The 26,868-nt window shown below is 56.9% G+C and overlaps 1 protein-coding gene across 7 annotated transcripts in view; it reads left to right on the forward strand.

Annotated features, from left to right (window-relative positions):
- Positions 1-12,615, forward strand: part of IQSEC1 (IQ motif and Sec7 domain ArfGEF 1) — a 141,340-nt gene extending 128,725 nt beyond the window's left edge. For 5 of the 7 annotated variants that reach the window (XM_061397251.1, XM_061397250.1, XM_061397254.1 and 2 more), the window contains exons 10-14: positions 509-608; positions 2,106-2,267; positions 3,156-3,332; positions 7,886-7,935; positions 9,049-12,615. In XM_061397251.1, the coding sequence (XP_061253235.1) occupies positions 509-608; positions 2,106-2,267; positions 3,156-3,332; positions 7,886-7,935; positions 9,049-9,555 (996 nt within the window). In that variant the 3' untranslated portion in view covers positions 9,556-12,615. The remainder of the gene's footprint in view (positions 1-508; positions 609-2,105; positions 2,268-3,155; positions 3,333-7,885; positions 7,936-9,048) is intronic. The other 2 variants (XM_061397255.1, XM_061397252.1) reach the window with 2 other exon arrangements.
- The last annotated feature ends 14,253 nt before the right edge of the window (positions 12,616-26,868 follow it).

The following is a 26,868-nucleotide window of genomic DNA, read 5'->3' on the forward strand; positions in this document are numbered from 1 at the left end:
CCCCAGGACTGGAGGGCTGGACGCGGCAGAGAGGGGCTCCCCAAGAGGACACTGAGCTCTTGCCCCCAAAACAGGCAGCCTGGGGGTGAAGATAGTCCTGCAGCCGCCTTCTTCCCCGGGACCCCCAGCCCCTGTCCCTGCCCGATGAAGGAGCAGCCGCTGTGCTCAGGCCCCCGAGCCTGGAGTCCAGACACGCAGCTTCCAGTCGTTTAAGAGCCCCTGACCTTGAGCAAGTCGCTGCAGACCTCTGGGCCTGGTGTCCTCCGCTGTTCGACTCATCCGTCAGCGGGTTTTGCTGGGCTTGCGTGGGGCCTGCAGGCATGAGTGTCCCTCCTACCGGCCCTTCGCTGCCCTAGGAGCCTGCTGGCCTCAGAGCTGCGGGGCAGCGGGGTAGGGGTAGGGGTCCTCACACAGGAGAACACAGCCCCGGGGGCTGCGAGAACCGATTCCCCGGGGTGCCCCCGCAGTGCGGGCCTGGGGCTCAGCCTCTGTGTCTGCCTGCCCCCAGGTCACCAAGATCTTCCAGAAGAAGAAGAACTCAGTGACGTACAGCTTCCGGCAGTCCTTCTCCCTGTACGGCATGCAGGTCCTGCTCTTCGAAAACCAGTGTAAGTGGGTCCCAGCGCCCGGCGTTCGGGTTGCCTCTTTTATCAACGGAGGGCCAGTTGCAGGCTCAGAGTAACCAGGGAGCATTTCATATCATCAGACGTGGGGCTGCTCACGTTGACTTTCGCCGTTAACTTCTTGCAGGGGATAAGATGTTTACGTCTAGGGCAGAGTGAAAGTGAAAGACAGTGAAAGTGAAGTCGCTCAGTCGTGTCCGACTCTTTGCGACCCCGTGGCCTGTAGCCCACCAGGCTCCTCCGTCCATGGGATTCTCCAGGCGAGAGCACTGGAGTGGGTGAAAGACATCCAGCAAAACGGCCCTGGTGACGTGTGGGTTTCACCAGTCGGGCGAGGGTCGTGCCTGAGGGGCTGCCGAGGTTCCCATCAGGGCCGCGGGTCCACATGCTCTGGCCTTGGCGGCCGTGTGGCCTGGCTGTTCGACATCTCGGGCCATCGCACGCCCCCAGGCTGGAAGGCTGCCCCGCCTTGCTTTCCCCCAGGGAGCCTGGTGCCACGTGCTCTGTTGTGTCCAGCAGGCCCCCCAGGGAAGGGGTGGGGATGGCAGGGACCCCCTGGGAACAGCCCGACTAGACGAGGTCCTCAGGCAGAGGACCTCAGGCACCCGGGTCTCACACAGGCAGCTCCTGGTCAGTCCCAGCCCACTCACGTTAGACTCGGCTTGAACTTTGTTTTCTGTTTTATTGAACTGGTTCTGAGATCGTCACGCAGGGCTCAGCTGTCCTTGGCTTCTCCTGAAAGCTACGTTTGGGTGCATGAGGCCCGTGTCCTCACACGGTGGACAGGCTCTCCAAGCTGCTCAGTCTCCCCTGGCCCACTTCCCGATTTTAGGAAACCTGCTCAGGCCTCTAAGCGTTGGAGCTCGCGGCCCTGAAGCAGGTCTGAGCTGTGATGGGATTGTCCTCTGGGCCGAGAACTGTCGCATGCCGGGTGATGGGTGCTTGATTTCCACTGACGAGAGAGGGGGCACCAGGACCCCACAGCCCCGAGAGCTTGGAGGCGGCCCCGAGCAGGAAGCAGTGGGCGATGCTGTTGGCCATGGGGCACCCACAGTGTCCCCCGAGGGAGCTGGGCGGGGTAGGCACAGAGGCCAGGCAGGAGAGAGCAGGGTCCCCCGAGGTGACCAGACAGGTGAGTGGGAACACGGCCTCCGTCTCCTCCCAGACTCAGCACCCGGCCAGCCTCATGTCCCAGGCAGAGTGACCGAGGACCCTGACGTTCAGGGTCCAGGCTGCAGGCCCGTCCGGTGGGGAGGACCAGGGCTGGGCCCTGCCTCCACTCAGCCAGATCTGAGCCCGGCTTGAACACGGAGCAGTGTGGATCCCGGTCGGGAGCCCGGGGGCTGTCTGGTGGTCCCCGCGGCCTGCACCGTGGGGCCCGTCCTCCCCGTGGGGGGCGCGTCTGGGGAGCCCCATGGAACGCCAGGCCCGAGGGGAGGCGGGGAGCCCGCGCACAGGCCCGTGCTCTCGCTTCCCCTGCAGACTACCCCAACGGCATCCGGCTCACGTCCGCCGTCCCAGGGGCCGACATCAAAGTGCTGATCAACTTCAATGCTCCCAACCCTCAAGACCGCAAGAAGTTCACCGATGACCTGCGGGAATCCATCGCGGAGGTGCAGGAGATGGAGAAGCACAGGATAGAGAGTAGGTCAAGGTCGTGGCTGCCGGGTGGGGCGGGCGGTGGGCGGCGCAGGCACTGCCTCCCGTCTGCGGCCAAGACTGTGGGCAGACGCCGGGGTGCCACCATGACTCGGGAGCCTCGGCCCCTCTGGCTTCCCACAGCCACGTGCCCAGACAGCACCCACCGACCACCCCTCCCCCGCCACCCAGACCACAGGAGGAGCATGGGAGTGGGGGGATTGCGGGGGTGGGCAGGGGTCTCCAGGTGAGAGCCTGTCCTGCCCAGGGAACCACATCACAGGCCCCAAGGAGGCCGCGGCGTTCCTGGTCCCCCCGCCCCTCCATGTCCGGAGCCCTGAAGCTGAGCTCTCTGCACCGGAGCGTGGCCAGCATTGGTGTCCTCTGGGCCCGAGCACCGGGTGGACTCAGGGCTGAGGCCATCCCCGGCTCCCCTGAAAGCTGGCGATGCCCACCCCCGCCACCGCTTGGCTCTGAGCCTCGTTCCTGCAGTGTTCACATTCCGGGGGACACAGGAGCGGCCCCCGCTCCCCAGCCTCCATCCACGGCCAGGCCGGGCTACCCTGGCTCCACTCTAGACCCAGGAATTCAGTCTTCCCCCAAGTCGCTGAGCTCCCTGCAGGCCTCGGTGCTCTGGCATCTGCAGCCTCCCTGCAGGGTCTCCCTCGGTTGCGGGGGGCGGGGTCACTCCAGTTCCTCCCCAGATGACCTCGCCCCTCCATCTCGCCGACAACCCTGGAGGTGGCGGCTCGGCCTGTGCCGCGCAGAGCACACCCCTCCCCCCAGACCCCCGTTGCTCAGCGTTGCCCTCCTGGGGGTTGCCCGGCCCCGCTGCCGCCCCCCACCTGCCCTGGGCCGGGGCCCTGCTGCTCACTGCCCGGTGCTCTGTCGCAGCGGAGCTGGAGAAGCAGAAGGGCGTCGTGCGGCCCAGCATGTCCCAGTGCCCCAGCCTCAAGAAGGAGCCGGGCGGCGGGACGCTAAGCCGGGCCTGCCTGGACGACAGCTACGCCGGAGGCGAGGGGCTCAAGCGCAGCGCCCTCAGCAGCTCCCTGCGCGACCTCTCGGAAGCGGGTAAGAGCCAGGCCGGACCACCCCCTGCCCAGCACACATGGGGGGCTCCGCCGCGCGCAGCACATTGGCCGGGGGGTGGGGGGCACCGCGGCGGAGGGGCTCGGACTGAGCTGGTCTGGGTGGCCGCCCCCAAGCCACCACAGCATCTGAGCAGGCAGGGAGGGTGTCCCCCGGAGGCCCCAGGGAACGGTCACAGGCAGGACAGCTGGGCGGGTACCCCGTCTCCCCCGCTTTTTATTTGCCCTTCCGTTTTCTGAGCCCAGCTCTCACACACAGAAAGCTAGGCCCCGTCGCTCTGCGCTGCCTGTGCCCGCGCCTCACATTGACGAGGGCAGGGGGGTGATGCCCGCTGTGCCGTGTCCGGGGCCCCATCGTTGCCCGCAGTCCCAGGGCCTGCTCTCCAGGCAGGGGTCCCCTTCCTAGGAACTCCGGGCCTCTGTCCAGCCCAGAGGCGACAGAGGAGAAAGCCTTGGCGGGAGCGTCTTTCAGTGTTGTTTCCTCGTTTATGTGCGTGTGTGGTTTGCCGCCAGCCTTGTAACCTGCAAGCTGCCCGGGTCTCCCGGGGTGGGGGCTGTGCCTGGAGCATCAGGGGGTGCCGGGCGGTGGCGGGGGCGGGGAGCCTGCTGCCCCAGCCTGCTTTGCCTGCCAGTGCTGTCAGGGAGGCCATAGGCACGAGGCGCGTCTGGCCAGGCAGCTCCTCCCCGGAAGAGGCTGGCTCAGCGTGGAGCGGAGGCAGCCAGGCACGTGGACATGTGGCCATCCCAATGCTGTAGGCTCCTGGGACCCTCGACTTGCACCCTGGTCCCAGGAGCCCGATATGACTCAGGTTTGCTGTGGGGAGACCCTCTTGGGGTGAGATCAGCCCCCTCCCCGTTCCCCAGGGCCCAGCGGCCCCTCTACCACCAGGCGCTCGCCCAGCCCAGCCCAGCGGCCTCAAGCATCACTGCGTGGCCAACTCTGGGCCCCCAGAGAGAGCTGCTCGAGGCCGCATCCCATCCCTACCCGCCCACACCCAGCAGCGCTTCGTCCCTTCAGCATGTTCGTTTCTCAGAAGTTTTCCCCTTTTTTCTTTATTTTTGAGTTGGATTTTTTTCCTTTGCTTCTGTCTTATCATTTTTTAATTTTCTTTCCATCATGAAAATGCGAAGTGCATGGCCAGCGTGAGAGTCAAGCAGGGCTTCTCAACCCGGCTCTGCTGACTTTTTGGGCCGGACCATCCCTGCCGTGGGGTTGCTCTGTGCAGGACGCCTCTGCCCACTAGATGCCAATAGCATCCCAGTCACGACAATTGGGAACCTCCCTCCAGATTGCCGGGTGCCCTCGGCAGGGAGAGGGCAGAGTCTGGCTGACAGCGTGGCCATGGTTGAGAACCACTGTTTTCCCATGGCTCGTGACACCCAGCTAGACGTAACCAAATCGCTCTGGGGCCCTGCAGGCTGGGGCCCGGGGCCCGTGTTTGGGTTTGTGCAGTGGGGCCGCCTCGGGCCTCTAGGGGCCCCGTCCAGCCCCCCTGGGTAGGAGCGGCCTCAGCGCAGCTGGCCAATTACTCTGGCTGCTGACAGTCAGGCATCCGCTCTCTGTAGACGGAGCCGTGTGCCCGGCATGTGGCTGTGTGAGGGGCCAAGCTCTGAGCTCTGGCTGGTTTCTGTCGGGGATTCTCAGCCAAGAAGGACTGTAGGGGGCCAGAGTCCTTGGACCCTACGCTGAAGAGGGTCCCCAGGAAGATGCCGCCTGCTCTTGATGGTGGGAGGTGAGGTTCGGCGGGTGTTTCAGTCACCGCCTGGGACAGGCGCCCCCGCGACCTCCACAGGAAGACAGGCCAGCGTCAGCCACCTCCTGGAAGAGGCCACAGGCGTGCACCCTTTGCTGGACGGGGTCAGGGAGAATCGCTTCGAGGCAGTGATGTCTCCGCCTGCGTGCCCGGCCAAGAGGGACTTGCAGGGGATGGCCCAGGTGGAGGGCCAGTGACGCCCAGCGACAGGCTCGTCCTTGCCCCCAGAGCGGCTGCCCCAGACCTGTGACCATCCGGCCGTCCAAGAGCCAGGACCCCAGGGACGGGGCCTCAGACCGCAGTGGACCTCGGGGGCCCGGGAGGCAGGCATGGTTTGACTGCCCAGAAGGACCCAGGCAGCCGGCTTGCCAAGAGTCAGAGGAGGGCGCGGCCCCAGCCCGGCCCCTGCGAGCTGCGAGGCCTCGTCCAGTTTCCATCCCTGTGGTCTCCCTTCCGCCTCCGCCGGGCCCTGCTCGTTCCGGGGCGCCAGAGCTGTGCCAGCCCACAATCAAGGACCCCAAGGGCCTCCAGGCAGAGCCTCGCTGGGCCCACGCACCAGGCCGATTTGGGGACTTTGGCTCCAGCTCTAGGCCGAGTCACCCCGGTGGGCCTCGTTCCCCGGCTACAGTGGGGACGAGCGCTGCCCCCAGGGTCTGTGAGCGTCGCTGCCCGCAAAGTGTTGGTGGGGCGCCTGGCCCAGCATGCCAACTGTGCCACCCTCACCATTGAGAGGACCACAGCCTGAAACCTGGGGCGGGGCCCTGCCGGCCTGCTGGCCCGCCCTGAGAAGCCAGCAGGCTGTGAAGAGCCACGCCAGCTGTCCATCCAGATGCGGCTTCCAAGCTGGCCGTGGCCAGGCTGACCAGGCCTGCTCTGGCCTTCAAGAGGCGCCAGCTAGGATGGGGCGCTCCCTGAGGCTCGCGCAGGGTTCCAAGATGGGGGCCCCAGGGCTGCGCTGTCCCGGCCCGTCCCCCTCCATCAGTAGACGGGGTGTGTGTGTGCACACGCCTGCATGTGGCCCCCAGGGGGCAGGTGCCCACGGGCGTGCCCGGGACTGGAGTGCAGACACGCGCAGGGACATCCCGCAGCTCCTGTTGACCTGCAAAGTCCAAGAGATGAGTTCTAAGAAACTCAGATTCCCTCCTGGACATCCGAGTAAGAGCCCTCCTGAGTCTTGGCCCACGCTGGGCAGGAGGGGTTCTGTTTAGCTCCAGGGGGCAGCCTTTGATGCCCCCACACCAAGCCTGGGCCTGGCCCAGTCCTGGTGGGAGAAGCAGGCTGGCAGAGGGCAGAGCAGGACACCAAGGCGGAGAGTCAGCAGGGTGCCAGGGGGGCCACCCCTCCCTCTGCAGGGCCCCCCTCTGGTGGCTGGGGACTCTGTTTCCGCCCCATGCCCCTGTGCTGCTGTGTTGAGACAAAGCAGGAAGGGGAGGTCGACCCTCGTCTCACACCTGCTGAAAGGCGAGGAGGGACAGGTCACCTTCAGCTGGGGATGAGGGCCGCGTCCACGAAGTTGTCCGTGGTCCTCAGCACCGCATCCACTGTGTGGCCCGGTCCTGTGGGCTCTGGGGCTGGGACGTGGCACCACCTTCAGGGGACTCCAGGCTCCCAGCTGGACTCAAGTTTGGGGGTCAGCAGGTGAAGACCCAGGCCCTGGATACCCCCCTCAGCCTGCTGTTGCAGGCAGGTGCATCTGCCACCGTTTCAACCCAAAGGGTCCAGACACACCCTGTCTACCCAACGCAGGTCGGGGCGTGAGCCACACCACGGTACAAGGCCGCCCCTTCCGTCTCCCGGGCACCTGGGCTGGTCCAGCTCGGAGGCAGCACGGCCAAGGTCTCCCACCTCACATGGACAGGTGGATGTGGTGTAAACCGCTCGCCGTGGGAACGAAGTCACTCAGTCCATTGGCCAGAGCTTCCATCTCCTCCTGGCGTGGACAGAGGGCACCTGTCCCGCGCTGCGGGGCTTGTGGAAGCCGGAAGAACGTCTGGAGTCCCTTCTCTGCTCCCAAGAGCTGGCTGGAGGCTGGACCCAGCCGAGCCCTCAAGCTGTGGCACCATCGTCCCCAACAGCCTCGGTGTCCTGCAGGAACCCCCGGAGAAGTCGTCTGGAGGACCCCGTGGAGGGTGGGGCGGGCTCTGGGCCTCCAGAACCAAGAGGAAGACTCAGCCTCCTCGGACACAGCCAACGCAGATCGCATGCCTGCCCCGTGCCACGTGCGGGGCACTCAGAGGCGTTGTCAGTGAGGGCTCATGGCCCAGAAGGCGTGTGGCCTCCCAAGGGGCTGGCGCCCACAGCGGGGAGAGCTGGTCTGCGGGCCCGTCCATGCCCCCGGCCAGACACTGCACAAAGCAAACACGGCCCCAGGGAGAGGGGACCTGGAGCTCATCTCCTGAGAGTCCCCTCGCCCTGCAGGCAGCAGTGTGCGTGCGTGTGCGCGTATGTGTGACATACGCCCGTGAAATCCACCGAAGGGCAGTGCAGGATCACGTGTGGCTCGTTGCAGCTGCTGGAGGAGCTGAGGGTTCCCGCCCCACCCTCCCCGGCACCCACCCCACAGGCTTCCGGTCCACGAGATGGGGATAAATTTGGGCTGATTGGAAAAGATTTTTTTTTTTTTTTTTGGTCTTTTTGTCTTTCTTTTTTTTTTTTTTTTTGCTTTTTAAGAACCGCGTTGTCTTTTTAAGTCGTCAGCGCCCTGCCCCCGGCTCCGCCGGGCCGTGGGTGGCAGCGCAGGCCCGTGTCGCGTCTAACCTCTGGTATTGCATGTTCTGGGCAGGGAAGCGAGGGCGTCGCAGCAGTGCGGGATCGCTAGAGAGCAATGTGGAAGTAAGTAGGAGCCCGTCCGGCTGGCTGTCGTGTGTCGCCTCCCGTCCTCAGTTTTTGCCTCTTGTCTTTTTTTTTTTCTTCTTTTTTTTTTTTTTTTGCTCCTCCTTCCCTCCTCCACAGAGGCCAGATCCACCCCGCCTGCCTGGCACGTGCATGCCGCCCGCCTAGACGCGCCCGCGCCCCTCACCGCTTGTGGGGGCTGGAACGGTGGGGGCGGGTCCGGGTCTGTATGTCACGGTTTAGTCTCCGCTTAACCCGCGCCCCGCGGCCCTGAGCATGGTTAACACCCCGGCTCCCCGCACTCCCCGCGGCCCCGCCCCCTCGCTGTCGGCCCCGCCCTCTCGGACTTCCACGCTCGGCCATCCCCATCGCTTCTCCTTCCTGGAGGTTCGATTGCTGTGTGTCTGCAGTCAGGGCGCCTCGGAATTGCTCAGCCAGCTCGGGGGCGGAGAGCCGGGAGAGAGAGGAGTTCAGTGTGGATTTCATGAGGTTCCATTCATCCTCCAGCCATCTCGACATTCCTGTTCTCATCTCCGCTCAGCTTACAGGCCTCTCTGTCTCCTCTCTTCCCGTGTTTGGTTGGCGTGAGGTAGTTAGGTAGCCGCAGTGAGACGCCTAGGCGGTGCCCACCCGCAGGGGGAAGCTCCCCCAGCCCCTCCTGCGGCCCTCAGCACCCCTCCCCCGCCCCAGGCAGAGCACACGCCCTCGGACACTGAGGACCCAGGAGAGCTCAGAGCAGGGTGTGGGCGGGAGCGAGCCCCTCTCCGCCCCGCCCCGCACACGCCGCTCACAGACACCCGCAGACACACGGTTCTGATCTGTAGGCGCGGGCCACCCCCCAGGCAGGGTGCTCGGCAGGACTGCGTTACCCCCGCGCGTCTCTCCCCCAAGGCCCACTCGTGGGCCGCCACTTCCCCAGCTGACCTGCACGGCAGTGTCCGGAGGTGGCCCCCGAGTCCAGCCTCCTGCGGCCTGACCTCTGCGGCCAGCACGTTGAACTAAGGCTTAGCAGTCACTGGGGGAGACATTTTAACCTTCTTTTTTTCTGAGAATCATTCTGCCGCAAGTGCGCTAAGCTCTTTTAATTTTGGTTTCTATGAATTTCCTTTTTAGGGGTCCATCATTAGCAGCCCTCACATGCGCCGGAGAGCTACATCAACACGAGACTGCCCATCTCGCCCACACCAGGCCACGCCCAACTCCTCCTCCCTCCTGGGCTCCCTGTTTGGGAGTAAGAGAGGGAAGCCCCCTCCCCAGGCCCACCTGCCCCCAGCCCCGGCCCCGCCGCGCCCAGCGACCGGCCACCCCCAGGGGCCTGTGGAGGGCCCCCTTGCGGGCCCAGTGCATGGGCACCACGGCCAGTACTGCTGCCTGCAGCAGAACCCGCCCCCCTACCACCACCACCACCACCACCACCCCCCACCGCACATCCAGCACGCACACCAGCACCACCACGGCCCCCACGGGGGGCACCCTGCATACGGGGCCCACGCGCACGGCCACCCGCCACTGCCTGCGGGCCACGCGGGCCACGCGGCGCACCACCATGGGCAGCCGCCCGCCCCGCCGCCCCCCACCAGCAGCAAGGCCAAGCCCAGCGGCATCAGCACAATTGTGTAGACCGCCGGGGTGGGGTCCCGGACCCCCGGAACACGTGCACACCACACAGGCGCGCCCAGGGCCGCGGCCCGACCAGACCCAGGCACCTCCTGTTTGTACCTCCCCTCCGCCCCCCGGCCTGGACGGAGCCCCCGCGCCCCGGGGCTCGAGTCACAGGGAACACAGCCCCCGGTTTGAGTTGGCAGGGGCGCCCCTCGGCCCGAGAGGTGGACCTTGGCCACCACCAGCCCGGAAACGGTGCCGCCGGCCGGGCAGACGTTGAACCGAGTCCCGGCCCCGATCCCCACCCAGCTCCCAGCTCCCTGCCCCCTCACTGTACCTGGGGGGAACCGAGTCCCGGCCCGATCCCCACCCAGCTCCCAGCTCCCTGCCCCCTCACTGTACCTGGGGGGAACCGAGTCCCGGCCCGATCCCCACCCAGCTCCCAGCTCCCTGCCCCCTCACTGTACCTGGGGGGAACCGAGTCCCGGCCCCGATCCCCACCCAGCTCCCAGCTCTCTGCCCCCTCACTGTACCTGGGGGTGATGACCCAGCCTAGGAAAAGAAGAGATGACACAAAAGACCAGAGGCAGAACCAAACACACAACCCAAAACTTGCTGCATTATTGCTCTTTTATTGACAATGGGCAAAAGCTAAGTAGACCTGATATGGTTGATGAAAATACGTAAGTAAACTTTATATAATATAAATATATAAATATATAAATACATATATACATATATATATATATACTGTATAGGTAGTGTTTGTGTGTGAAAGGCAAGCGTTTCAGTCCACAGAATTAGCAATAGAGACTTTACAAGGAGCCCCACTTACCTGATAGGAAGACAGAACCTTAGACAAACGTGTGAGAGATTAGACCAAAAATTTAAACGCTAGGGACAAACTCAGATACTTCCATATTTTCGTAAGAAGAGACGCCCCACCCCCAGGACTGGCTGAAATCTTTACGCGATCACTACTAACCGTGCCAAGTAACATAGCATCTAAGTGTTTTCAAAGTCCGATAATTGCTTTGTATAAATTCTTATTTTATTAACAGATGACTATCATAAGTAATCAGTATTATAACTGCTCTGTTATTTCAGGTAAGCAAATAGATTTTAAAAATGCAGTAAACTCTACCGTAGCAACTCGGGAGCACTAGTTCAGAACTGGTTGTCCCGGACTGTTGGTTACCCAGACTCTTAGACACTTTAAATGGCTGCAATAACTGTGAATTTCCATGATCCATATTTCTTTCGTACGCATCCGGTTTACTGCACACTCATTCAGAGCCCTCCGTGGGCGCCCCACCCCCGGCAGGGAGGTGTTCATCTCCCACATGAAAGCGACCAACTCATGCTCGTCTCCCCAGCACCATAGCCCCTCATCCTGTCTCCAGCCGCAGCAGGCAGACGCCCGGAGAACCGAAGGCTGCTGCTCTTGGCGTTTAGCGACGCAGGGCGGTGTGTGTGTTTCCCGTTTTGTTTTGAGTGGTGGCCGTGACCATCGTGAGTCCGTGTGGCCGTGTGCTCGCGCCCCCCGTGTTACGTCTCCGCGGCCAGCCCGAGCCCGGCGAGGAGCGCCCGCCCCCGCCTCCCGCCGGGGCGCGCCCGGCTCTCCCGCTGTGCTCTGTCGCTTCCGTGTGTGGGGGCCCCGTCCGCCCCCTCGGGGCCGGAGTCACCCACGGGCCGTCCTTTGTAGTTTCAGCCCTTCGAGCCACTGCAGCCGCCCGTGCTGTGCTCCTAGGCCGCGGACCGGAGGACTGCCCCCGGGCCCTGCCGGGCGGGAGCCCCTGCAGGAAGGGCGAAGCTGGCGCGGGACTGCACGGGCGTGGGGCCCTGGACTGCGGCGGGACAGCCCCGGGGAGCCCACCCTGGCTGCGGCCGGGGCTCTGCCCACCCCACCCCACCCCACCCCTTTCTCGCATCATCCAGGTCTCCAAACCAGCAATTCTGCAAACCGAGCACTTTGTTAATCTCCACAGAGAGCAAATACAGCAATCTAGAGTTGAGCCTTTTCTTTTTTTTTTCTTTTTTGAAAGAAGTGTGACTTTAACCTGCCCGCCTTTATCTTCCCATCCGTGTGGTCCTCCTCCCTCGGGCATCGCTCAGAGAGGTGGGAAGCACGGCGTGTCTGTTCCGGTCCGGGCTGGGCTGGGGGGTGGGAGAGGCTCCCCAGTTCCGCGGACCCGGAACTCCCGGTCAGCCCTCAGAGCCCGCCCCCGAGGCGTCCTGTCCTGCGGTTCCAAGGGCGGCGGGTGACTGGGAGCAGTCGGCGTGTACTGCATGTCCTCCGGCGTCAGGCGCGTGAGGCCACACTGTGTATCGTGTATTTGCAAAACTCTCAGTGTTCCTGTTGACAAATAGTTGAAGTAAAGTGGTAACATATTAAATATGTCGGCTTTTCTTCACCGTCTGTACCAATCGTAGGCTCTAACTGTAAACTCCAGGTTGTTCCAGAAAAGATGCAGGCGCGCTGGCTGGCAGCAGGCTGCCCTTTCTAGAGGGCCATCACTGATGGGGCAGAGCCCAGTGGGGTGGAGCTGGGGCACAGGGCACCCTCTCTCTGTGCGCCATTTGGAACCCCCACCTCCGACCTCTTGGGTCCACAGGGCTGGGCGCTTCCAGCTTTCTGCTGGTGGGTTCCAGTCAGTGAGGTTTCATCAGCGTTTCAGGGACAAACGTATCACGGGATGAGTGTCCCCAGAAGGCACACTGTTCCGTGGAGGAGGCTGGAGCCCGGCCGCCCCGACCTCGTGGGGAAGCAGGTGTTCCTGATGGGCTGGTGGTCCCAGGCAGCTCTCTCAGGACCCCAGCCCACCCCAAGGTCCACCTGCCCGCACAGGAGGCAGAGGCGGGCATCACCAGGCCGCGTGTCCTCCGTCCTCACTGTCAGGACGCGTGTGGGGCGTTTTGCTCACAGATTATCTCAGCAGGAGACCCTTAGAGGAAGCAAGCTGGTACCATCACCCAACATCTTTTCTGGGACAACAATGAAGTCGTGTATTTTTATTTTTTTTTAAGTTTATGAATGGATTGTATAACAATGTAAAAATAAAGTTCATCCTAATAAGACGTGCGCCTCTTACTTAAAAACGTCCTCAGTCGTCCTGTGTAAAGCGATTTTCCATCCCCCACCGCATGCCCCAGGAGCCTCTCGGTTTTAAGATGAGCTGAAGTGACGGCAGGTAGCACACGTGACCCTAGATCTGACTCGGCACCGCACGAAGCCGTGTCGCCACAGGTAAGCATGCACCTTACCATCCGCTGTAAAACACCACCACCCTCCCTATCTGAAAAACAAATCCTTCCGTAAGTATCTTAAACACGGCAATGAAGATCCAGGAAGCAGTTTGCGAGTGAGTCGGCGTGGGGCTGGAATGGGGGCGGGGGGCCTGATCTCCGCGTGACCCCCGTTGCGGTCACAGGGCACACTCAGGCAGCACCGTCTCCTCTGGGGCACTGTAACTCACCTTCGAGTTGTCTCCCACAATTAGAACCAGGACTTGAGTGCAGGCTGTTGAGACCTCAGGGGCGCCCTGGCTCACGGGAAGCCCAGCACCCACCGTGTAACTTTGGGGAGACAGAAGTGGTTTTGTTTCTCTGTGTGTTCTGTTTGTTAAGTAACAGACTCTACTGATGTAAAACCATAGCTGTGATCAATGTGGAGAAAGCAAATAAATCCTTTGAAACACTTGTGTTCTCACTTTTTCTGGGAAGACTGGCCATTTCCCTGTTGGCCGGACACAGAGATACTCAGGTGGAGAGGTGGCCCTTCCCTGGTTGTGACTGTGGTGGGCTGCGAATTTGAGGCTGTGACTGGGAAGACGCGAATTTGAGGATGCTGACAGACGACTTAAGGGTACTCATCGCAACATAGGCGCTGGTAGAAGATTCCCAAGGTATTTATAATTTCTAGCAGCTTTGAACAAAATTTTGTGCTTTCATTGAGGTAGAGGAGATGGACCCTATGAAGCATGGGGCTGGGCAGGGTTGACTTGTGGGCAGAAAGACACCCAAGGGCCCAGCCCCCATCACGCGATGGGTAACATCACCCGGAAGCCAGGAAGGTGGATTCTGTTCTCCTGGAAGCAGGGGTTCTGCAAGAATGTGCTTGGCTGGTGCTGTTTCTCCTTTCCTTAAACCCAGATCAGCTCCAAAGAATACCCCCTTGAAAGCTTCACTACATACAAAACAAGGTGAAACCGGTTCATCTAATTTGTGGGCAACACCAGAGGTTCATGTCAGTGGCCACGATCGGCGGGGGCCCGCCCTCCACAGAGGGGGACTTCCCACGGGAAGGCGTCCCCAGGTTTCTGCAGCTGGATGATGGCCCTGGGTTGGGGGGCCCTCCAAGGGAGGGGAGCTGGTTCCTGGAATTCGCAGAGACCCTTCAGCCTGTGATGTCATCTTGCACGGAGCTGCCGCCACCTGCCACTCAGCCAGCGCCGTGGTTTCAGGTTTTGTCTCCCAGGGATGGACGCCGGGCTCCCAGGGCAGAGGGTGCCTCCGGCCAGCTTCTCTGTGCACAGTGCCCCGCCCAGGACCGCTGCGGTCAAGATGCATCTGAAAGCGCGCTGCTGGTTGGAAGGGGGCGGGGTCACGGCGCAACCACTGGCTGATCCTAGGGTGTGTGAGTTGCCAGCTGTCCACAGCTCCTGCCCCTGAGAGTCGAGCTGGGGACACAGAGGGCGTGGTGGGACTCCTCCGAGAGCAGTTCCTGCTCAGGGGCTGTGTTCAGTAGCTCGCGTTGTGCTTGATCTCTCAGCAGCTTTCAACACTGTTCACACGCCCCGTGGTGAGACACACAGCATCTTTGGTTGTAGTCTCGCCTTAGTCTCGGGAGTGGCAGGAGCCGGTGCGGGGACACCCCCTCTGTCTCCTCTGCTGGCTGACACCCCTCCCCGGAGCCTTGAGTGCTGGCCTCGGGGTCACAGAAAGCCGTCTCCCTTCCTCCTCTCGGCACACAGACCGCCCTCTGTTTTCCTGGAGAAATCTCTGGGTTCACATCTCCAGCCCAGAGCTCTCCTCTCAACACCCACCTCCCTGGGGTCCTCCAGTAGCACCTCAGATGCTTTGTCCAGGACCAAATCCATGATCGCACACAGAGCTGGGCCCCCGGCCCCCTCCTACCCCGCTGGTGAACAGCATCCCTGCGAGGGGTGCAGATTAGAGCTAGGGAGCGTTCTGGACGCCTGTTCTCATCCTGACTCCAAGTCTGTGCTGCCACCAGGCCCTTTTGACTTTGACCTCCCTGTGCCTCTTCACGGCTCACCTGCCCTCAGGCTTGTTCCCTGGACTAGAGCCCCGGTACCTGGGCTCCCGGCCGCCATGGTGGGCCCCTCAGCCCCTCTGCACTGCCGCCAGGGGAGTCTCTAAAGGTGCTGCCTGCTTGAAGCCACGTCAAAGACTTCCCGCTGCCCTCAGTGTTCAATACAAACCTGCAGAACCTCCTGGACACGGACTGCGTGTCTGTCCCCTGCCCTCCCCCCTTCACCCTCGCTGTCCCCTTTCACTCCAGCAGGGCATCCCCTTCAGATGCCCAGGGAAGCCGTGTTCCCTTGCCTCCGGGCCTGTGCAAGCGTGACCCCTGCCATTCCCCAAACGTAGGATGATGCTCGCGCCTTTGTTGAGTTAGCGTCTGTGTCCTGCAGCCAGTTTCAGCCACTACCTGCTCTGTGGCGCGTTTGCATCATATATTCAGGGGCGTGATCATCAGTTGCTCTAAGTGTGACAGGGTCAGGTCTTGCACAACTGTGAGCCCAGCAACATGTGGCCGGAAGTAGGGCTTTCGTAAACGCTTGTTGAATGCACAGGTGACCACCACTGCCGGAAGAAGGACGCTTAATGCGCGATGGGCCTCGGTGCTTCACCGTGACGGCAGAGACCCGGGGGGCGCAGCTGGGTCCCACGCTCCCTGTTAATTCAAGGAATGGTCTGGGCGAGAGTGGAGGCTTTTGCTCATTGTGTTTTAGCTTCATCAAATATGGCTTAATATTCGGAGCGTTTGGAGAGAATAGACTCACAACAAGCATGGGGAGAACTCACAGTCCCGCTCCCCACAACAGTTACCACTGAGGGCTTGGCCTCCCCGCCTCCCGCCCTGCTCTCTGGGCGTGTTGCCTGGTTCCCTGGTTCAGGTCTTTGGGGTGCGTCCCAAACAGGCTGCAAGTGTTGTTCAGTGCCCCTTGTGAAGAAAGGGTTTCACCATGGAAACCATCTAGGAGATGCTGGATCAGAGTTAACCATTAGTCCTGCAGAGCCTCTTAGAAGGGTGACGTGCTGTGAATCCCTCAGAGGTAGTCTGTGCCGAGTTTCCCAGACGTCCGTAGCGGTGGAACTCTGTCGTGTACCACAGCGTCCGGTTCAGAGGCGTGTATGTGCAAGTTGTCCTTCCTTTTTTCCCGTAATGTATCCTGATGTTATAGAAGATGCAACGCTCTGAAATTTACATGCCAGCCCGTCATATGGACAGGCCCTGATGGGCTTGCCATCAGCTAGTATCTGAGTGAATAAGGAACAGATGGGTGGACACTGTAGTGTTTCTGAGCAGATGTGGTGGCTCCAGTAGGAAGTGGGGGCCTGGGGGAGTGGAGTGCCCGAGGCTGACTTTAGGGCAGAGTTCCTGGGGTGGAGAGTGACACCACTCTGGTGGCCCAGGGTGGCATGCGTCCCCCCGAGTTGCCTCCAGTCGGGTGTAGTCAATTCAGCCCTCACTGCCTCGGGAACGCACCCCACCTTCCAGCACACAGTGGGTCTGCAAGAAAGAGGGGCCAGCCATGGGCAGGTGTGCCGTGAAGGAGCTCGTTTCTACTCCCGATTCTGACCCTTCAAGACTTTCAGGGGTTTAAGTGATGTGTGCTGTGAATCTCTGAAAGATGGTCTGTGCTGAGTTTCCCAGACTTTCTTGTACTCCTGGCCACACTCCCCACATACCTCCACAACGTGACCAGTGTCCCATACGGGAGAAGCCCTGTTTAAACCCAAAAGGTGGAGACCCCAGCTCTGGAGGCGTCACCAGCCATGGGACTAATAGGCAAGAAAACATTCTGGGATAAAAAATGCCAAAAGATCATGGAGGCCACTGGAATTGGAATCCCTTCCCACATCCTGAGAACGGGTCAGAAAAAGAACAAATAAAACCTCTCTAGCCCAGACCGACAGCGTAACCAGGAGAGGGCAAACGTCACAGGTTGCAGTGAGCAGCCACCGGGGGCATGAACGTCTTGGACGAGCAGAGCTGCCTGTGACCCCAGAACACAGAGCCCGGGGAGGGCCGCGCAGAACAGAGGCGGCGTGATGTCGACTTGGGCTCCACCCGTGAGAGCAGACCACCCACAGGGCAGCAGCAGAGACCCTGCTTCCAGAGGCGAGGGGGCGCCTTAAAAAAGGTAGGTTTCCTGATGGCCTGGTAACGAAGGACAGGAAGGGGCAGTTGAGGGCCCTGTTCAGACAAGGCGCTGTCAGAGAATCAAAGTTGACGGGCCTGTAGCTAACCAAATCAACAGGAAAAGAAAACTCACTGAGTAAGACGCGCCGATGGGGAAGAAACTGCTGCAATGAAGGAAAAAGTTGAAAGCGATGCTCCCTGGAACAACTCCGCGGAAATAAATTCTGAAAAACCTAGATAAAACTGATAATGAGGCAAAACTGATCCCTGGAAAGACAGACATTTAAAACACAAATTCCCATAAGAGAATTAGAAAGAAAAAAAAAGTAATCCAGGGCCAGGTCCAACTGCTTTCTTAGAGGAATTCTTTCAAACTTTCAAAATTAACATAATCTCAATGTTACTCAAACGGCTTCAGATCACAGCAATGGAAGGAAAACTTAGAAAAAAATTTTTATGATATGACTATAGCAGTGTTTTCTAAACCTGGTAAAAGTTGCATAAATACAAAACCACAGACAACCAAAGAAGTATGAATAAAACAATAGAGAGCATCTAACAGTGCATTAAATATAAACAAATACACAGTTATCTGTTATACAATGTGGGGGTTAATCCACCCATGCTTTGTAGTTGGCCCTCCACACCCCAGATTCAACCAGCTTCAGATTGTGTTCTCCTATACTGGTGGGCTTCTTTTTTTTTTCCTCTGGTTTTAATTTTTTTATATTGGAGTTTGGCTTCCCCAGTGGCTCAGCAGATAAAGGATCCACTTGCAATGCAGGAGACGCAGATTCAGTCTCTGAGGTGGGAAGGTCCCCTGGAGGAGGAAATGGCAGCCCACTCCAGTATTCTTGCTGGAGAATCCCATGGACAGAGGAGCCTGGCGGCTACAGTCCACGGGGTCGCAGAGAGTGGACACGACTGAGCGCGCATGCATAGTTTCATGGCTGTGTTTGTTTTGAGTGTACAGCAACCTGATTCCGATTCTTTTCCCATATAGGTTATTACAGAAACGTGAATTCCCCGTGCTGTACAGTTGGTCCTTGTTGATTATCTACTTTATGTATAGTAGTGTGGCCAGTCGCTCAATCCAACTCTTTGTGACCCCATGGACTGCAGCACGCTGGGCTTCCTTTCACTATCTCCCTGAGTTTGCTCAAATTCATGTCCATTGAGTCGATGATGCCATCCAAGCATCTCATCCTCTGTCGCCCCCTTCTCTTACCCTCTTTCCCAGCATCAGGGTTTTTTCCAGTGAGTCAGCTCTTTGCATCAGGTGGACAAAGGATTGGAGCTTCAGTTTTAGCATCAGTCCTTCCAATGAATATTCAGGGTTGATTTCCTTTAGGATTGACTGGTTTGATCTCCTTGCTGTCTAAGGGACTCTCAGGAGTCTTCTCCAGCACCACAGTTCCAAAGCATCATTTCTATGGCGCTTGGCCTTCTTTATGGTCCAACTCTCACATCCATACATGACTGCTGGGAAAACCATAGCTTTGACTGTATGGACCTTTGTCGTCAAAGTGCTGTCTCTGCTTTTTAATATGCTGTCTGGGTTTGTCATAGCTTTCCTTCCAAGGAGCAAGTGTCTTAACTTAGTGGCTGCAGTCACTGTCTGCATTGATTTTGGGGCCCCAGAAAATAACATCTGTCAGTGTTTCCAATTTTTCCCCATCTATTTGCCATGAAGTGTTGGGACTGGATGCCATGATCTTAGTTTTTTGAATGTTTAAATATTGAGTTTTCACTCTCCTCTTTCACCTTCCTCAAGAGGCTCTTTAGTTCCTCTTCACTTTCTGTCTTTAGAGTGGTGTTATCTGCATATCTGAGGTTGCTGATATTTCTCCCAGCAATCTTGATTCCAGCTTATGCTTCATCCAGCCTGGCATTTCGCATGATGAACTCTGTATACAAGTTAAATAAGCAGGGTGACAGCATGCATCCTTAGTACTGAATCCTCTCTAAATAGTTTAAAAGTCTTCGTATTATACCTCCCCTGGTCAAATGACCCTGAGGTTTCTGTCCCCTGGAGTCTGACAGATGCGAAACGGCGCTGGGAGAGGTACCAGAACAGAGCCCACAGTGACGATGGGAATCGGGAGCTGGTGTGGGGAGCCCTGGAGTTGAGTGCTTCCCATGGGAAAAGGGTGCTGGAGGTCCAGGCACGCAGTGGCTGTCACCTCTAATGACTGGATGAAATGCCACTGAATGGGCACCTTTGGAGCCCCAGAAGGGCTTCCCCTTGAGGCTGAAATCAGTAATGATGATGACTCATTATAGGAAAATGCAGCATTTACTGCAGGTGCCAAGCAAGGATCCAGGTAGCCAGTGCCTAAAAGGCCTGAGCTCCCACAAGGCTTTGAGGAAAAGGTTTATAAAGACAGGGTGAGGGAGGGGGGTCGTGGCGTGTGCAGTCTGCTTGTGGACATTCTTCTGATTGGTCGGGGGTGAGGTCATCAGGATTTAGCATTATCAGCCTTCTGGTTCCAGCCAGTCCGAGGTCTATGTGCTTGTGGGCAGCAGGCAGTTAAATTCTGCCCCTTGGTGGGGATTTCAGGATCTGCAGAAAGGCTCAGAGAGCGCGGCTCAGAACATCCTCTATTGCCCTCGCCATGCGCTCAGCCGTGTCTGACTCTGCGACCCTGTGGACTGCAGCCGCCAGGCTCCTCTGTCCATGGGATTCTCCAGGCAAGAATAGTGGAGTGGGTTGCCATTCCCTCCTCCAGGGGATCTTCCTGATCCAGGAATCAAACCAGTGTCTCCTGCATCTCCTGCACTGCAGGCGAAGCCCTTCTATTGCTTTTGAAGAGGAACTAAAGGTCCTTGACTTTGTTTAATGGCTAAACTATTATTATTTTGTCTTGCTTGACTGTCTTCCTTCCTTGCTTCAATTTCTCACTTTCTGATTAAATGTATTCTTTGACTCAGGTTTTTCTACAGACAGAAGGCAGGCGGAGGACATGGGGGAGAGTCCTGTTCTAGAAAAACCCCAGAGGGTCCCTTTTGTGGTTGTTCAGTCACTCGGTCCTGTCTGACTCTCTGTGACAGCCCCCCACCCGCCATGGACCGCATGGACCCCACAGGGTCCTTCTCGGTCACAGCAGTATTCCTTTAGAGCCTGTAGGCTTACCTGGTGTCACAGCTGTAACCAGTGAAAGGTTTTAAAGGAGAAATACCTTGGCATCAGCTTTGGGTCTGAAAGCCGTCCTTTACCCCATGGTCTTCCCTCTCTCTTTGCTTTTTAAAACCCATCTTGCCTGTCTGGAAATCAAGCTAAGCTCATTGTCTTTAACACCCACAAGGAGCTAACGTAGGCTAACTAGAATGTATGGTGAGCATTTATTCCCTGAAACATTCTTCCATCCACAGAAGAAGTGTTTGTGACCAAAGGCTGCTTTATCTCACAAGCCAGATTCATACACTTAAGTGGACTTTGCGTCCAAGTCAGGGAAGTCCTTACTCATCCGCGTTTGGGGGCCATCCTTCATTTTAGGGCGTACATCTTAGTAAATGGCACCCCAAAGGATCCTTTTCTTGTAACCTAGAGTCCAGACCCAAATCTGGACTAGATGTCTTGAAAACCCACTGCGGTCAGCGCCCAGAAGGGGAGTGCTGGGCACTTACTACAGTCTGGCCAGTGAGAATATTGGGTCTTCAGGAGAAAAAGGAAAAACAAAAACTATGAATTACATTACATTACAGGGGGAAATGCTTCCCCGGTGGCTCAGTGGTAAATCTATGGTGCCAGTGCGGGAGACACTGGTTTGATCCCTGGGTGGGGAAGGTTCCCCTGGAGAAGGAAATGGCAACCCACTCCAATGTTCTTACCTGGAGAATTTCATGGACAGAGGAGCCTGGTGGGCTTCAGTCCACGGGGTTGCAAAGAGTTGGACACGACTGAGCCTGCACACACAGCGAAGAAGATAAAATGAGGTCCTTAGGTGAGTTTCATTTGGTTATTTCTCCTACAAATTACAACTGGGGGAAAAATGAATTCATGTGAATGCCAAGTTCTGTGAAGTAAATAAGAGGAGCAATTTTTCCTTGAAAGAGAACAGACACATCAATTAGCAGTAGTTTTTGACTTAGTGCCCACTCTCCATGGTCCCGTAATCGGCATTTACAACAGAGAGGATTTTGTTCACTTCATTCTCAGGACCGTGTGTGAATCTACAGGCCAGGCCCTTCTCGGAGGCAGGCGGGGTAGAAATACGGAAGGGATGCAGAGAACACAACTGATCACCTCTACCTGGGAGTCACAGTGTAGCATGCTGCTGCTGCTGCTGCTGCTAAGTAGCTTCAGTCGTGTCCGACTCTGTGCGACCCCATAGACGGCAGCCCACCAGGCTCGAGCTTTAATGGTGAGCCAAGTTTATTCTTTATCAGCTCCTGCTGAATGAGCATTGAAAGCTTTTTGAAATGCAGGGACTGACTTGGGGCCTGAGCTGCCTCTACCTCCCCAGCTCAGTGGGTGAACCATTAAGATGAATTTCCACACCCCCACCTACCCCCATCATGCTCCATTATCCGGTTTGCAGTCTCACAGTCTCTGACTTGAAGGATCACACAAAAAATGTTGTTGCTGATGTCAAAGAAATGGTAGCGCTGATGCCAGAAGCCTTTGCTAGAGCCCCCAGGGTTTTCTGGCCAGAGGCTGGATGCAGTGCTTCCTGACGATGACCCTGCCGGCCCTCGTGGTGGGCTAGGATTCCACTCCTGCACATGTTGGGATGACGGACTGTGCTTCCCTAAGTAGGTTTCCCGGGAGTTATTTGTTCAGGTTGCAAGAGGAATAGTCTGCGGTAAATCCCTTTTGCAAGAACCGGCATTGCATCTTCTTCTAGGGCATTTCCCACGCATTAAGATGGCCACCTGGCCGTCTTCAGATAAGATTTCAGGCTCTGCTGGCTTTTGTGCAAACAGGTAAGGCCCCGGTGAGTTAATAAAGTTATTCAGCTCTCACGTTACAGCAGTTGCTTTGCAAGTTCTGGTGGTTTCAACAGAGCGTTTGTGTTATTTTAACATGCTTTTCATAGCATAATAGTGGGGGAATACATGCCTGGTTGGATCTTAGGCTATTTGGACTTTTGAAACATAAGGAAAAATCAAAGGTGTGTTGTTTTTGTCATTGTTAATGCTGTTACTGTTTCAACTCTCCTGAGATTTTGAAAGACTGTTATCACTGTGACCAAGTTTAAACTGAAGAGCCTCTGTTTTTCCATTTTCTTATTGCTGTTCTTTAGTGGCTAAGTTGTGTCCAACTCTTTTGCGACCTCATGGACTGTAGCCCACCAGGCTCCTCTGTCCATGGGATTTCCCAGGCAAGAATACTGGAATGCCTTGCAGGTGGATTCTTTACCTACCGAGCCACCTGCGAAGTCTAGACTTTTTTTTTAACCCCCTCTCCCGGGATTGCTAGACCCTGAAATTTACAGTGTGTGGAGTGGGAGGAGCATTAAACATTAGCCACTAAATTTGCATAGGAATCCAGGTTTGTGTTGATTTTATCGTTTGATAGTGTTGAAACTGAGATTCTGAAATAGGTCGTGACTTGCCTGGTGGAGGAGGAAGGGAAGGATGAGGGCTGGTGAAGACGCATCACCAGGCAGAAGGATTTAGATGAGTCAATCCAAAATGCTCAGGCTGACGATCATGCATAGGAAGGAGGGAGCAGAACGCCTAAGAACTGGGCACCTGAACGCCAAGGGCTGTGCTTGGCCCTCAGTGCAACTTGGACTCAGGGTGTGTCCCTCCCACATTGCTGGCAGAGGCGGAGAGGGAGAGCAAGGCGTGATGGGGCTTCCAACCTCCAGCAGAATGATTTCATCCGATTTCGGATCAGCCAGTAACAGGAGTGAAAGAGGACAAAGCCAGAGATCTTTAAGTCGCACCAGTGTGTGCGTGAGTGCTTGGCTGTGTCCGACTCTTTTGCAACTCCATGGGCTGCAGCCCCACAGCCTCCTCTGTGGCTGGCCTTCCTCTTTTGGAGGAAAAGACCAATGTTGGGGAAGCTAGGCTCCTCCTGCCTTGTCCTGCCAACCGGGGGCAGAGTCCTCTGCTTCCAGCCGGTGGAAGAGGAGGCAGCAGAGGATGACCACTCATGCTTCAATTCCGGCCTCTTGAAACCGGGGGGACGTCATACAGATCCCAGACCACAGCCGGGGCTCGGGGTGTGTTGGCCCTGGGACTGCCCGGCCCTGGCATCACTTTTGGCCCTACTCAGTTCTGTGTGCCCAGAGCCACACGTCCTCCTGTCTGAGTCTGCCAGGCTCTAACAAAGAACCACAGACTGAGGAGCTTAGATGATCAATCGGCTCACACTTGCGGGCACTAAGAGTCCAAGGTCACGGTGTGGGCAGTATTGGTTCCTCATGAGGGCTGAGACGCCGATCCAGGCCTTGCTCTCAGCTTCTGGGGTTGGCTGGCCCTCTTAGCCTTCCTTTACTTGTAGAAGCATGATCTTGAGCTCCGTTTTCATCTCCACACACAACATCCCTCTGGGTGCATGTCTGTGTCCACATTTCTCCTGCTTACAAGGGCGCCGGTTGTGTTGGAGTAGGGATCCACCCCAGCCCACTGTGACCTCTTCCTCAGTTAGCTCCTTACACAGCTGCAGCAGAATGTACAGGAAACCCTCTTTTCAGGGAAGGTCACATTGTCAGGTCCTGGGGTTAGGATTTCGAGTACTGAATCTTGTGGGGTGGGGGGGACACAATTCAGCCAACAATACCTCGTCACCTTTGTGGCTTTCAACAAGCCAGTGACTTCCATGTTCCTGTGATAAAGGGGACAGATGCACATCTGAAAGGGAAGGAAGTACCAGGGACGACATAATCTGTGAGACAAAGTACCCTCTGAAGGACACCTCTCTTCGTGCAGACTTTTGACGTCAGGACAGTGTGGCGTCAGCCAGCTTCTCTCTCAGCAGGAGATGGCACTGGAGATACCTGTGCACGAGTCACCTGTGAGCCCATCACTAGGATGCTGAGGGCAGGAACTAGACTCTCTTTTTCCCATGACTGCCTATTGCCCTTGCAGCCTTGGGACAGGAGACAAGGCCACCTCTTTCTCTCCTGTTCTGTGTTAGTAAATTTCTCCACGACCTTCCCATTGTGTGGCTTTCGTGCCAAGGAGGGAGGGAATAGTTTCCTACTCAGACGATGTGCAGAGGTCCGGAGCCAAGCATCCTGATGTGCTAAGACCAACTCCACGGCCGCTCTGGGTTGTTTGGTGACACGCTGCGTACAGGAACCAGTCATGAGACGATCCAATGTCCATGGTGACTGCTTTAAATACGAACCATGGAAATTCTATGTGTAGAGCAAACCGTTTACAAATGACATCCTAATTCTCAAAGGCTAGTAGTCAAGTAGAAGATGGAATACTTGAGTGTGTGCCCAGTTTTTAATTTCTATATTATTACAAGAAAAACAATGATCACTTACTGTAATAGATGCCATCATATGGATTTAGCTAATCCTCATGAGAATCCTGTGAGGCCAGTGACATGATATTCATTTTTACAGATGGGGAAACTGAATTTAGACACTGTCAAAAATAGGAGTACTCCAGAACATTTCCCACCGTACGTGCTATTAGAGTATGTAGAAATTACGCCTTAATTTTTTTCTAATTTTTATTTTGGAAACTGAATTTCTCACTTGGTTAATTCAGGGAGGATCTGGCTGAATTACTGGATAACTTGATTGATTAGACTCCATCTTTTTTGGGGGGGTCCCCAATGTTCACTAGCTCAAAGTTAAAAGCCAGCAGCGTCCGTTTTTTGTTGTTTGCTCGTCTCACCTGCCGAGGTGGTTCACAGGCCGTCGTTACCAAGTGCCTCCTTGAGAAGCTGAGCGCTGACACTGGTGAATATTGACCGCCATGAAGAACCCAAGCGACAATGCTTCACAAGTTAAAGACAAAAATGGATGACATTGCAGAAGTCGCTGCAAGGACAGGCATTTTGCAACCAAGGATGTTTCTGAACTCTTTTTTTTTTTTTTCCCCTGATGGTATGTCACTGATAAGGGTAGAGTAGGATAATCAGTTTAGAAATCTCACTGGAGGATTAAAGACAGAGAATTTTAAGGGCGTTCGGGAGACTGTTACACGCTAATAACCACTCAAGAAAAGAACCCAGTAACCTAACAAAAATCTACATTCTACTTTGGAGGAAGATCCAGTGCATCCAAGTGCCAGGCACACTCAGGCCACACACCCTGAGAGTTAAAACACAAGACAAAAGATACGGGATCTGAATCCTGTTCCATGAAGAGTGAGAGTTAACGTTCCTTTAAGAGTAGCATTTTTGCATTCAGCTGAGACAGAAATACAGGTGAAAGAGGAAAGAAACTAGATGAAGGGGGGCATTCTGCTGAGACCTGAGATGAACTGCCACATTTTAGACTATGTTACCACACTTTTGCTAATATATATATGATTTATTTATAAAATAAATAAACAGCTTCAGTAGCTGTGGCTCAGCAGTTGTGCCTTAGTGGCCCCTAGGCATGTGTGTGTGGGGGGTCTTCCCCGAGCCATCGATCTATTAACCCACATCCTCTTCGTTGGCAGGAAGAGAACCTCGAGACCACCAGGGAAGCCAGGACAGTCCCGGTTAGACCATGTAGACTCTAAGGAGGAACTAATGATGCTAAGCCTTGATGGCTGCCCAAGAATGAGGAGGAAGGTTGTCCTCCCTCGCCACTTTTTCTTAGGTGATGAAGATGTAGCCCTCCTGTCTCTTGGGGCTGTGCTCCCTTGTGTCTCTCACACGTGTCCTTTGCTAACAGACTCACTCTTTGCCTATCACTTTGCCTCTCGTTGACTTCTTTCTGTGACCAGACTTCTTTCTGTGAACCCGAGCTTCAGTAAGTTCTGACACCAGTTGTGTGGTTTCATGACATGTGGTTTAAATGACAGTGAGTTCCAGTCCCTCCCGAAAAGGAGTATGGCTTCATCATGAAGTGTTTACCCAAACAAGTCCATCTTTTACTGGGCCTGGCACAGCACGTTCAGATGAAAGCACTTCTCCTTATTCTTTGAGTTCTGATGGAGGCAGAAAGCATTTCCAATATAAGGAAGGCCTTTAGGGCATTGCTGGGTGTGTGTGGGGCGCCCCTCCCCCGTCCTGTCCCTCGCCACCTTCAGGCTGGGGTTTTCCAGGGACATAGTAACTACAGGGTCTCGTCCAGGCTTCTTTCTGGTGCAACACCCCTTTCCTTTTCCTCCATCTCCCAAATGTGTGACATACACGTAAGCTATGAAGCAAAACCAAAGGAATCTTCGTGAACAGACCATTGACTTAAAACAAGAACTGTAACCCGTATGCGCACGCCCTTCAGAGAGATAACCAATATCGTGAATTTCCCCCACCTCCGCTTTTAAAACGGTTTTAAACTTATTTCTATTTAAAACATTGTTTCATATTTATTTTTATGTTATTTATTTTTTGGCTGTGCTGAGCCTCTGTTGTTTCTTGAAAACCTTCTCTAGCTGGGGAGAGCAGGCTACTCTTGCCTGCGTGCCGGGCCTTCTCAGTGCGGCGGCTTCCCTCGTGGCGGAGCACTGGGTGCCAGGCGCAGGGGCTTCAGGAGCTGTGGCTCAGGAGCTGTGCCTCAGTGGCCCCTAGGCTTGTGTGTGTGTGGGGGGGATCTTCCCCGAGCCAGCGATCTATTAACGCACGTCCTCTGCGTTGGCAGGAAGAGAACCGCGAGACCACCAGGGAAGCCCCCGTCCCCAACTCTGCAGCCTCACTAGGTCGCTGCAGCCCCAGCTTATGACCGCCTTTGGCAAAGGCCGCGGGTGTTTGACTGCGGTGCCCCGCCCCCCGCCGCCGCCGCCGCCGCCCAATCCGCGAGCTGCCCGGGGCCGAAGCCGGAGGCCGCGCAGGCGCATTGGCGGCCGAGGCGGGGGTTGGGGCGGCGCGGGCG

The sequence above is a fragment of the Bos javanicus genome, chromosome 22 (assembly GCF_032452875.1).
Source record: "Bos javanicus breed banteng chromosome 22, ARS-OSU_banteng_1.0, whole genome shotgun sequence".
Lineage (NCBI taxonomy): Eukaryota > Metazoa > Chordata > Mammalia > Artiodactyla > Bovidae > Bos > Bos javanicus.